At 35.6% G+C, this 13191-nt stretch overlaps 1 protein-coding gene across 1 annotated transcript; it reads left to right on the top strand.

The window, feature by feature from the left end:
* Nucleotides 1–7413: 7413 nt before the first annotated feature.
* On the top strand, nucleotides 7414–12451 carry LOC103881542 (olfactory receptor 491). Its single transcript, XM_021933613.2, has one exon. The coding sequence runs from the start codon at nucleotides 10623–10625 to the stop codon at nucleotides 11553–11555; it is 933 nt and encodes a 310-aa protein (XP_021789305.2). The 5' UTR covers nucleotides 7414–10622; the 3' UTR covers nucleotides 11556–12451.
* The last annotated feature ends 740 nt before the right edge of the window (nucleotides 12452–13191 follow it).

Raw genomic sequence — 13191 nt, 5'->3', positions numbered from 1 at the left:
AGGGTTTTGCCTTGATGTTGATGGCTGCTGACTGATCAATGTGGTTGTTGGTGAAGGTTGGGGTAGCTGTGACACTTCTTGAAAGTAAGACAAGGAAGTTTGCCATATTGATCAGTTCTTCCTTTCATGAAATACTTCTCTGTAGCATGCGATGCTACTCGGTAGCATTTTACCCACAATAGAACTTTCAAAATTGAAGTCAATCCTCTCAAACCCTGCCACTGCTTTATCTACTGAGTTGATGTAATATTCTAAATCTTTTGTTGTCATTTCAACAATGTTTACAGCATCTTCACTAGGAGTAGATTCTATCTCAAGAAACAACTTCTTTTGCTCATCCAAAAGAAGCCAGTCCTCATCTAAACCCAGGTTTCTTGGTTTCAAAGGTCACACCTGGTGTTCTTCAAGCAATCTAAATGAAGAAACACTTTTTCCTCAAGCTTTCAGGGAATCACTAATGTTTAGAATTACAATAAAGCTAGAATTACTAAAATGTTTAATGATAAAAACAAAAACATGCAAGTATAAACCCAATGTTTATTATTAGAGTCTACACACTTAAAATTACTCTTTCAAATTTCTCATGAGATTGCAGCGATTCAGTCACATCTTCAAGCTCCACTTTTTTTTCTTTTTTTTTTAATTAACCAAGCACTTATTACAAACAACTGTGAAGAACTGTGGTACTTGCAAAACTTTTAAAAAGAGGGAGGCAGGGAATGAAGGTCTTTATTTTTGCATGTTGTCTTTTGATGCTCAAGAAGCAATATGAGACTCACCGGTTCATTATTTTTTCAGCACAAATACCCCTGAACTTGAAAGGTAAACTTAGAAGAAAATTTCAAATAAATGTTATGTTTAACAGAAGGAACATGTACAACACAACTATTACCAGAAAAACAAGTTTATTTTAGCTAACTTTTAAATAAAATAATTGCTTATTCACTCAGTCACATGCTTGATATGCAGAGTACGCATTTAGAGTGAAACGAAACTCCACTTCTAATTCTAGTTCTCTTGCTATTTCCACAACATCTTCAGTTACTTCTTCCACTCAAGTCTTGAATCCCTCAAAGTCATTCATGAGGGTTGGAATCAATATCTTCCAAATTCCTGTTAATGTTGATATTTTGACCTCTTCCCTGAATCACACATGTTTCTAATGACATCTGGAATTGTGAATCCTTTCCATAAGGTTTTCAATTTACTTTGCTTAGATTCATCAGAGGAATCACTTCCTATGACAGCTGTAGCTTTACAAGATGTATTTTTGAAATAAGACTTGAAAGTCAAAATTAGTCCTTGATTCATGGGCTGCAGAATGGATGTTGTGCTAGTAGGCATGAAAACAACATTAATCTCCTCTTACATCCCCTTGAGAGCTCTTGGGTTACTAGGTGTATTGTCCATGAATAGTAATATTTTGAAAGGATTTTTTTCTGAGCAGTAGATTTCAACAGTGATCTTAAAATATTCAGCAAACCATTCTGTAAACAGATGTGCTGTCATTCAGGCTTTGTTGTTCTACTTATAATGCACAGGAAAAGAAAAGTAGATTTAGAATAATTATTAAGGGCCATAGGATTTCCAGAATGGCAAATGTTCATTGGCTTCAACTTAAAGTCACCAGCTGCATTAGCTCCTAATGAGAGAGTCAGCATGTCCTTTGAAGCCAGGCATTGACTTCTCTCTAGATATGAAAGTCCTAGATGACATCTTCCAATATAAATCTGCTTTATCTACATTAAACATCTGTTGTTCAGTGTAGCCACCTGCACCAATAATCTTAATGAGATCTTCTAGATAAATTTCTGCAGCTTCTATTCATCAGCACTTGGCTGTTTTATGTTATACTTGACTTATATCTTGGCTTTTTTTATAGACAGTGTCTCACTATGTTGCCCATGCTGGTCTTTAACTCCTAGGCTCAGTTGATCTTCCCACCTCAGCCTCGCAAGTGGCCAATACTACAGGTGTATGCCACTGTGCCTGTCTCCCACATTGCATTTTTATGTTATGAAGTCAGTTTCTTTCCTCCAACCCCATGAGCCAACCTCTGGTAGCTTCAAATTTTTCTTCTGCAGCTTCCTCATCTCTTTTAGACTTCACAGAATTGAAGAGAGTTAGGGCCTTGCTCTGAATTAGACTTTGGTTTAAGGGAATGTTGTGGCTCGTTTGATCTTCTATCCAGACCACTAAAAGTTTCTTCATATCAGCAGTAAGGCTATTCTGCTTTCTTATCATTCAGGTGTTCACTGTAGTAGCACTTTAAATTTCCTTCTAAGAATTTTTCCTTTACATTCACAAAATAGCTAACTGGTACAAGAGACCTAGCTTTCAGACTATCTCAGCTTTCAGTGTGCCTTCCTAAGTTTAATCATTTCTAGCTTTTGATTTAAAGTGAGAGATGTGTAATCTTCCTTTCACTTGAATGCTTAGAGGCCATTTCAGGCTTATTAATTTCAATATCATTGTGTCTCAGGGATTAGACAGGCCTGAGGAGAGGAAAGGAGACAGGGAAATGGCTGGTTAGTGGAGCAGTCAGAACCCACACAACATTTACCAGTTAAGTTTGTCATCTTGTATGACCATGGTTTGTGCTGCCCCCAAACAATAGTAACATCAAAGATCACTGATCACAATAACAGATAAGAAAATTCATTAAAAAATTTGAAGTATTGTGAGAATTGTCAAGATATCACACAGAAATACAAAGTGATCACACTTTTGTAAAAATGGTGGTGATAGCTGTGTTTGACATAGGGTTGCTACAGCCTTCAATTTGTACTAAATGCAATATCTGTGAAAGGTAATACAATGAAGCCCAATAAAATGAGGTATTCTTTTATTCTGGTGTTGCAATCTCACTATTTCTTGATAATTTAAATGCTTTTGAATAGAGCTGATGAAGTGAGAAGGCTCATGATATATGGCAGAAAAACATTTTGGTGGTTTTAAATTGAAGAACATATTTTTACTGGGAGTCAGACAATCCTAGAAGGGACTTAGGTAAATGTATGGTGCAAGAAGTAAAGGAGTTTGGTTTTGAGCAGAACTCAAGGGTGGACAATGATGGTTGTGTATAACAAAATAAATCACTATGAGATGCCTTTGCTCACTGGAACTTGTCAAAAGAGCAGCAGGAACGATGGATCCCAATGTCAGCCCTTAAGGAATATAAAAGAAGGTGAGGTATTTGGAGTGTGAATTGAGTCAAGCATCTAATATACTTGACTTACTACCTTATTGCTCGCTGCCTCAATGGAAGAGTGTCCTAAATTGTTCTAAAAGGGGCAATCCCATGTATACAGAATTCCAGAAAGAATCATCTTGTTTTTTTTTTTTTCTTTTCCTGCAGTTAAATGGTCACTAAGTCAAAGTGATAATTTTCTTCTTTACTATTCTCCACCTCCAATGTTTCTTTTCAATTTGATTTAAAGGTTATTTTAATGAGAAACTATTTTGACATTGTCATATTGATCACAATTAAGAAAATAAGTGAATGTTAGTCATTCTTCTGGGAAACCAAGAACACTATCCTTCACTTTCATGAAACAAGAAGGAAAGAATTCCAAAGGACACCACGGCACATAGATGCTCCTTTCAGAAGGGTCCAACCAGTTTAATGAGTCACCTGGCTCCACAAGTCATTTCTTTGTAACAAACCCAAGGGCCTTTCTCTCAAAGGGACAGGCAATAACAGCCCTAGGAGATTTCCCATGTTCTCTTATAACCTTCCTTTCTCCCTCCAGACCCCACAAAGATATCCATATTCATCCTTGCTGCATGTATGGGGAGCATTCAGTGGTTGACATTGTCAAGTATTCAGTACTCAGCTACTTATAACACTGAATGGAAAACAGTACTTTATAAATGTCCTTGGAATTTAACATCAACAATTCTGGCTCTGAAAGGTAAGTGCAAGATTCATAAATTTTGCTAAAATAATTTAAATTTTTATTTGTTTAGCAAGAAACTAAAAATAAAAGAACTACTCTCACCAACTTTAGCTCTTGACCTTAACGGAAACTATGGCCTCAGCAAGAAATGCACCACAGAATAGTCATTGTCTGCACACCCAGCTCAGGCTTCCCAGAGTCTCCAGGGGCATTGTGGCTGGTCTACAGAAGCCAAAGCTATTGCTAAGATTGTGTAGGTAAGAATATGAAAAGGAAATCAGAAACACAGTCTGATTTTCAGGTTGGGTGGGGCTCCCAGTCCTATACCCTCTATTCATCATCAAAAGTGACCCATGCATTGAAATATTGAAAGAATATTTGAGTAGTTAGAGTTCCTGACCCAGGTAGACAAGCATGAATGGATGTCAAAATGAAGAACTCCAGAGAGGACCTTAGGTGTCCAGTGGAGAGGAAGGGAAGGACAACAATTAGTTGGCATGTTATATATCTAAATGGCATAGTCCAGAACTAAGAAGGCACCAGATACTGCACTTCCTGTTTTATATTGGATTTGGGGTGAAAATCCCCTGACATGTGTTGAAAGACAATTTACTTCTCATAAAAAAATGAATAAATAATCATATACCAATACTTCATTTTTACTTAATGAAATTTAGTTTCTTAGCCCTGATGTATAATCAAACACCTATGGGTACTTTATAGGTATCATCCTTCCTTTAAATCAAATAACAAAGCTGTATTATAGGGACAATTAGTTCTATTTCACAAATGCAAAAACTGAGAGTCAGAGAGATTATGCACCAATTGATACAGTTGTCTGGCAGAAGGCCCAGGATCTAATTGTTTGACCCTAGTCACTCCATGACTCTCTGATCAGCATATATTGACGCTCAAGTGGTGTACGCAATGAAAGCAAGGTAAGCTCCACTGAACTCTGCCTCAGTCAGGAGGCAAACAGCATAAATGCTGCTCAGAATTTGGCCTCATTCCTGAGTTCAGAGTATGTTCAGAGACTGACAAAGAGAATTGTGAAGGATTTAATGATATTTCACAGTGGAATGGCCAAAGGAATTATGAAAGTTTAAATTTAAAAAAAGGATGGTAGAAGAGGCAGCGTAGGGGCTCCAATATTTTAACATTTTTATATAGATATTGGATGGGTTGCACCATTAAACTCAGGGGGAACCAACTGAGAAGTTTAAAAAACAGATTTTAATAACAGAACCAACACCAAAGGCAATAAGGCCTGACACTAGAGTAATTGAGGCACAATTAATGAAGATCAATTAAAGAAGAGATGGATCACATTCTTTAATGAGCTACAGGTTCTCAACTATTGATTTATTATCCCTCAGAATTCACATAGTCAAAGAATTCAGTTCCACTGTCAGAGAAAATTAATTCTTATTCCAAAGTAAAAATAAATAATAATTGCTAGGAATTTGAAGACATTTGGTACTAATATTTATTATTTAGATAAATGTTTCAAACCTTAAGAAAAGCAATAACACTGTTAGTAGAAAATTGTGTTTTTATGAATAGTATAACCAATGATATTGAGCAGAAAATCTCAATGTCATGTTAATATGACTCTTTAAAACTACAAAAGTTGCAAGGAAGGATATGTAATAGGGAGACACATTTAGAAAAGTAATTGAAGATAGATTATGAAGCTCCATGGATATCGTGCTAAAAAGTTTGACATAGATTCCATCAGTATTTCAGTTATAAGGATTGTTCCGGAAAATGGGAAATATTTTATTGATAATACTAAGTAGAGATGTAAATTTAAAAATGGAATATATGTTAAATATATACATGATTACAAATATGTGAACACTACTTACATATGCCTCAAAGTCAAAATAAATCAAAATGGATTGTGAGGCACTGTTAAAGTTAAGGATTTGTAAGTGATTCTTTAGTTGTTAAATATGCAAAACATTAAAATAAAACATATGCAAAAAGAATTTGTAAATCTATAGAATTTACCTATAGCGATTGCTGTTTAGCTGAAGTTAATGGCGAGTAAAGACATTGACTCTATCAAATGCTATATGCTTTAATATAAACTATTTCCTCACTTCCATTTTCTCATTCTGATGAATACGCTTTTTTCTAATTTTCACTGAACCTTTAGTATGCCCTGAAATTATTACATTGAACTACAGAAATTTATCTGTTTTTTTGTATTATTTATTAATTCTGCTTTGTTATGATTATCTCCAAACACAGAAGCTTTGCCTTTGCCACAGCACAGTGGCAAAACATCTGAATAAAGCAATAAGCTCCTTAATGAAAATGTAGGCAAGAATGCAACAAAACAATGATCAAGAGGGAGCACTTTGGTTTAGTATTTTCATTATTGCAAATCATAGGGATTTGCTTACTTGGAGCACAGAATCTACTTCTTTTTACTTATTGCCTTAAGAGAAATACCTAGTAATGGGAATATTTTTAAATGTATCATATTTTGACATGATTTCCACCTTATGCCTGATCCAGTTTGTAGGGTTACTAGATCATTTTCCCCCTTATTTTATTTTTAAATTAATATACAGTAAAAACGACCCTTTTAGTGAACATCTCCACAAATTTTAACGCAGGTATAGATTTGTGTAACCACCATCACAATTAGGATACAGAATAGCTGCATCAATCCAAAAGACTCCTTTGTACTACCCCTTTGTAACTTCACCTCCGTCCTTTCCAAACCCTGGGCAAACACTAATTTGTTCTCCATCTGTATATTATTGTCTTTTAGAGAATGTCATATTCATTAAATCATGCATTAGATAACTTTGGAGACTAGCTTCTTTCATTCAGCACAATGACTTGCAAATTTATCTGTATGTGTGTGTTCATTCCCTTTTTTTGCTTAGTAGTATTCCATTGCGTGAATGTATTATGGTTTATCATTCACTTGAATGATATTTTGGTTGCTTCCAGTATTTGATAATTATGAATAGAGATGTTATAAACATTCCTGTCCAGGTATTTGTGTGAACATAAGTTTTCATTTCCCTAGAATAAATACCTTGGAGTAATGTTGCCAGATCATATAGTAAACGTATTTTTAACTTAATGAGAAACTACCAAATTATTTTCGAATGTGACTATACCAGTTTGCATTCCCATCTGCGATGAATAAAACCGTAGGTGCTTCATCTCCTTGCCACCATTTGGTCTTGCCAATATTTTTTTAATGTAACCATTCTAATAAATGTGTGGTGGTATCTCATTATAGTTTTAATTTGTAAATTTTATAAATGAATTTGTGAGATTTTAATTTTAATTTGTAAATGTTTAATGTCTAATGATGTTGAGACACTTGTATTTAAAGTAGTTACTGATATATTGTGACTTGTTTGCACTTTATTTTTGTTTTCAAAAATTAATTTTTTAAAGTTACAAATTAATTTGTAAAAATTAACTTTAGTCTTAAAATTAATTTGTAAAATTTTAATTTTAATTTGTAAATGCCTAATGTCTAATGATGTTGAAACATTTGAGTTTAAAGTAATTACTGATATATTATGGTTTGTTTGCCCTTTTGTTTTTTGTTTTCTATTTGTTCTCTCATTTGTTTCTTTTTTTCTTTCTTTCCCTGCCTTCCTGTGGGTTACCTGAACACGGCCATTCATACATCTTCTTTGGTGAAATGACTATTCAAATATTTGCACATTTTAAAATTAGGTTATTTTTCTTCTCATTCCTGAATTGTAAGAACCTTTCTCTGTTTCATGTATACATCTTTTTATCCAATACGGTGTTTTCAAAAATTTTCTACAAGTCTAGCTTCATTGCGTTTTCTTGGTGGGGTCTTTTGAAAAGCAAAAGTTTTAAATTTTGAGAAGTCCAATTTTTGATTTTTCATGTATGTATTGTGCTTTTGGTATTATAGTTAAAAAAAAAACTTAGCTTTCATATCTAAGATCACAGAGACATTCTTTTGTGTTTTCTTTCAAACAATTTGTAGTTCTAGCTATTGCATTTATGTCTATATTTATCTTGAATTAATTGTTTTGTGTGTCACGAGGTACTTGTATAAACTCTTCCCTTCACATATGGATGTTCAATTGTCTCAGCACAATTTGTTGAAATATAATTGATTTTCCTTGGCACTTTTGGCAACCAGCCGGCATACACCTTTAAGTAACCTGACTGGGGACCTGTCACATTACAGCCCACCCTGTCCTGTCCCCCGGCTTTTACATTCTTTCTGCAATCTTGCACAAAAGTCCCTGAGTGGGGTAAGAGGGGAAGAAATATATTAATATATAATATATAGCCATGGCTTTTGCATACAGGCCATATCCACAATAGCATAAAAAGCACACACTGTATACACAACAGCATAAAAAGCAGAAGCTAACTACAATTATAATGCCTATTAGCAAAACATACTTCAATGTGTAGGTAGGGTGTGTAACTAATTTGAGAATAAGTCAAAGAAATCTAATTGGGTTGTATCATGGATCTGGACCAAAAAATAATGTAAAACGTCTGTGACATTATTCGCTTCATCTGGCATACAGGTGCAACAGGTAATGTCTATAAGGGCACATGTTTTTAGGTCTCCAATATGTTGGCAATTGGGCCTCCAGGTGGAGACAATCACCAGTCAACTGGAGTTGCATTATCAGTGCTGTTGAACTGATCACTCCAGTTCTGTCAGGAGAAATGCAGAATATTCTAAGGTGTGCCATTATCATTTGATAGAGGGAGCTCTTCGTATACTTAACAATCAGACTTGTTGCTGACAGCTGCTGTAGTCACAGCCCAGCATAGAAAGACATTACCAGCTGCCATGGGTAGCAGGAACAATAGCTATTAGCGAAAACACAGGTGTTTAGTAGGGACCCTTGTGGGTATATCCATTACTTGAACATTACCACCATATTTTCTCCCATTTGCCCTATTAGGAAGCCCACCATGGACTTCAGGCTTGTCTTGCAGTACCATGTTTGGCTTCCCTCCCTAGAAGCAGGCAAAATAGCAATCAATTGGTAAATTTCTGGCCTTGCCCACATTATCTGCACTATGATCATTCCACTGAAGCCTCACATTGTATTCCATAATATATGCAATTATTTATCAACTAAAAATAAAACTTAAAAAGAAATTTATTTACAATGTGATACAAAGCATATAAAAATATATATATAGGAGATAAATTCCTGGTAACATATGTGCCACATTTCTAATAGTTGATGTGCGTGATGGTAGCCAGATTTGAGAGAAATGTTTCTTTTGGATTTTCAAGTGTTTCCCAGACTGCTTATATAATTTTTTTTATTTAGAAATAAAATAAGCCCTTTCTTTACTTATACTATTATTACAGTGCTTTCCATGAACTAGTATCTTCACTTTTTCCTTCTCTATGAGGCCGGCTTTCCCTGGACAGAGAACCTAAACTTTATTTATCTTTTTATTTTGCAGAGCCTATTTATTATTGTAATCATGCATTCATTCATTGGACAAGGTTTTTTTTCAGCATGTTATGTACAAGAAGTCGATATTTGTAATACAGGGATAGGATGCAGTTATGGAAGATAATGTATTCATTGAGGAGAATGAACAGTAAAAAAACAAATAACAACAAAAATCATAACCCAGTATAAGTGAAGACAATCTAGACATGTGCAAAAGTTGATGTCTATAATACAAATGAAGGTTACCTGATTCACCCCTGGGAGTCAGAAAAGCCTTCGGAGGGAAATTAATCTTGAAAGATGTATAGAAGTCACCCAGGATAATGACGGTGGGAGGTGGTAGCTGTCTACACAGGAGAAAAAGTGGAGCAAAGGCCAGAGAAATTAGAGTACATCAAGAAGACTCTAAATAGTTCAAGAAGTTTGAGTCAGTGTGAGTGGTGAATGGAGACATCCTGAGAGACAGAGTCGTAGGCTGGAACATAAAGGATATTGTATGCTTTGCTAACAAGTTAGGTTTCATTGTGAAGGCTTGAGAGAGTACTGAAAGACTGAAACGAATCTCTTTGGGATCATCTGCTTTTTATTTACCAAGATATCGCTTACACAAATGTGTTGTGAACCAGAATGAAGGCAGTAAAGTAAATAGGTCAATAAAATAGAAAGGAAAAATGGCTAGGTCCTTGACTAAAGTAGGGATGCTGAGAATAGTAAAAAGGAGATAAAGAGATAAAATTGGGAGTTAAATTGTAGATGGGCTCAATAAGATTTTATTAGTTGTGATAAAATAAGAGGAAGAAGACTAGGAGGGCTCACAAGTTGCAGACACAAGAGACTGGGTGGATGGTGGTGTCACTCCCCAGATACACAATTTGGAAGGAAAGAATGCCAAAGAAAAGAATGAATGAATTTGTTATGGGGAAGGCTGGGTTTGAGGTACTTGTGGAATTTCCAACTGAAGACTCATTGAATTGTGGTCTAGATGTCTTCTGAGAGATCTGTCTATAAGTCTAGGTATGAGAGGCATTTTAACATGCTCATTATATACAGAAAAGAATGTAAGTAATTTCCCAGAGAGTTAAGTTGAACCATTCTCTTTTTATGCAGAAGACACATAAAAACAAAAACAATCCTGTAGGACATCAATATATGAAGTCACTGTGAATGAGTCTGAGGAACAACCAAAGAAAGCTGGGAATGTGTGATATAAAATCCTCTAACTAATTAATATTCACATTTCTTTCAACAGGAACAATTCACAGAGAAGATGGGGATTGGAAACCATACCACAGTGACAGAGTTTATTATTTTGGGGTTAACTGAGGATCCTACACTTCGTGACATCTTCTTTGTGATATTTCTAGGAATCTACATTGTCACCTTAATAGGCAATATCGGCATAATCACTTTAATAAGAAGCTGTTCCCAGCTTCACACTCCCATGTACCTGTTCCTCAGCCACTTGGCTTTTGTGGACATAGGGCTGTCCACAGTAGTCACACCTATAATGCTTATGGGATTCCTAAGACATGGAGTGGCCCTCCCTGTTACTAGCTGTGAAGCCCAGCTCTATTCTGTAGTCATGTTTGGGACGTCTGAATGCTTCCTACTGGCGACCATGGCCTATGATCGCTATGTGGCCATCTGCTCACCCCTGGTGTACTCCACCTACTTGTCCCCCAGAGTCTGCATCCTCTTAGTGGTGGCTTGCTACCTGGGTGGATGTGTGAATGCCTCAACATTTACTAGTTGTTTATTGAGTCTGTCTTTCTGTGGACCAAATCATATAGATCATTTTTTCTGTGATTTCTCTCCTTTGTTGAAACTTTCCTGCTCAGATATCTCCATTCCTGAAATGATACCTTCCATCTCTTCTGGATCTATCATTGTGGTCACAGTATTTGTTATAGCCATCTCCTACATCTACATCCTCATCACCATCCTGAAGATGCGCTCCAACGAGGGGCGCCACAAGGCTTTCTCCACCTGCACCTCCCACCTCACAGCGGTTACTCTCTACTATGGAACGATTACCTTCATTTATGTGATGCCCAAGTCCAGCTACTCAACTAGCCAGAACACATTGATATCTCTGTCCTACACAGTGGTAATCCCCATAACGAACCCCTTTATCTATAGTCTGAGGAACAGAGATGTAAAGGAGGCACTAAGAAAGGCAACTGTCAGAATATATTCTTAGGATTAATTCACAGCATTTCAGACAACCTATAAAGTTTTCATTATCGGTATCACACTTAGGACATACCAAATACTGCTTAACTGACTGCTTAAAATAAAATTATATTTATTTGTTCTAATTTTCACTTTTAAATACGTGTAGACCAATTGGGAGACACCTAGACATCAGTAATAATGATAGTAATATTTATTATTATTATTAAACTCTTATAGATGCCAAGCATTTTTCCTTTATTTATTTTGCAAACAATAGCTTTTACTCTGTGCCAGGCCCTATTCTAAGCATGTTACATATGTTAACTCATTGATTCCTCACAACAACCCTATGAAGTGATGCCACTATTTGTATTTCACAAATAAATCATCTGGGCATAGAGACATTAAGTGGAATGTCCAAAGTCATGACGTTAAATATGGGACCAGTAAGTATTTGAATCAAGAAAGTTTGATTCCAAACCATTATTTTTCTTCATTTAATTTTCTCAGCAATCCTATGATGCAGGAATAAATTTCCCATAATTTACAGTGGAGAAAACTGTATTGAAAGATACAGTAGTTTTTACAGATAGATGTAAACTTAAGTCCTCTGTTTCCAGGATCCATGCACTTAACCTATATCAAACCATGACCATCGGCCTAATGACATCAACGTTGCTACTGAGCTAGAGGATTTGGGCAGGACAATCAAGCTTAAGCTGGAACTTTGTATCAATTTTTTGAACAAACCCTACCACTAGATGGTCTAGGTTGTGTAGGCTCTGAATGAGGGTGAAAATTTGAAAGCTGGATTGGTTGTCATCTTTTAGGAGATCAGATCTTAACACCAAGACCACATGATTTAGCTAGTAGTTTATCCATATTTTAAAGCACATTAAAAACAAATAGTCTCCTTAAATATAATGTAATATTTATTTGTAGCAATTAAAAGCAGTGTCCTTTAATTCTTTTTTTTTTTTTTTTTGAGACGGAGTCTTGCTCTGTGTGGCCAAGGCTGGAGTGCAGTGGCATGATCTTGGCTCACTGCAAGCTCCGCCTCTCGGATTCACGCCATTCTCCTGCATCAACCTCCTGAGTAACTGGAACTACAGATGCCCACCACCAAGCTGGCTAATTTTTTTGTATTGTTTTAGTAGACATGGAGAATTAAAAACAGTGTCCTTTAATTCTAAGCATTGCAATTAATGTGTTAACAACAATAGTAGTTCCGTAGGTCTGAATTGATACAGAAATTAGAACATGTTTTTTTAAAAAAAAAAAACAGAAATGTTGTTGCATATCACATTAACTAAATGTTTTTCTTGGAGAATGATTTATTTTCATTTACATTATCACCATAAGACTAGAAAGGATGAGGAGAGGTCTGCTGGAATACAGAAACTACCAATTCCAAGCAAACATCGAAACAACTGTTTCTGGCATCTGGGAAGAAGACTTGGAATCCAGTTGTCCTTTTTACCTCAGTGTAATGGAGAGAGAGAAGTGAGGGTTGGGAAACATAGGAAATTTTTTTAGCAAAATGAAAAGTATTTAAAATATGCTGTTCAGTGAAAATATAGAGTATCTATAATATTCTGGCAAATTTTTAAATAGAAAATACAGAACAAGGAGTGAAAGGTAACAAGGAAAAACTAAAACAC

This window comes from Papio anubis, chromosome 12, assembly GCF_008728515.1.
Source record: "Papio anubis isolate 15944 chromosome 12, Panubis1.0, whole genome shotgun sequence".
NCBI lineage: Eukaryota > Metazoa > Chordata > Mammalia > Primates > Cercopithecidae > Papio > Papio anubis.
The sequence above is the reverse complement of the archived record's forward strand: the minus strand, read 5'-3'. Positions and strand labels throughout refer to the sequence as shown.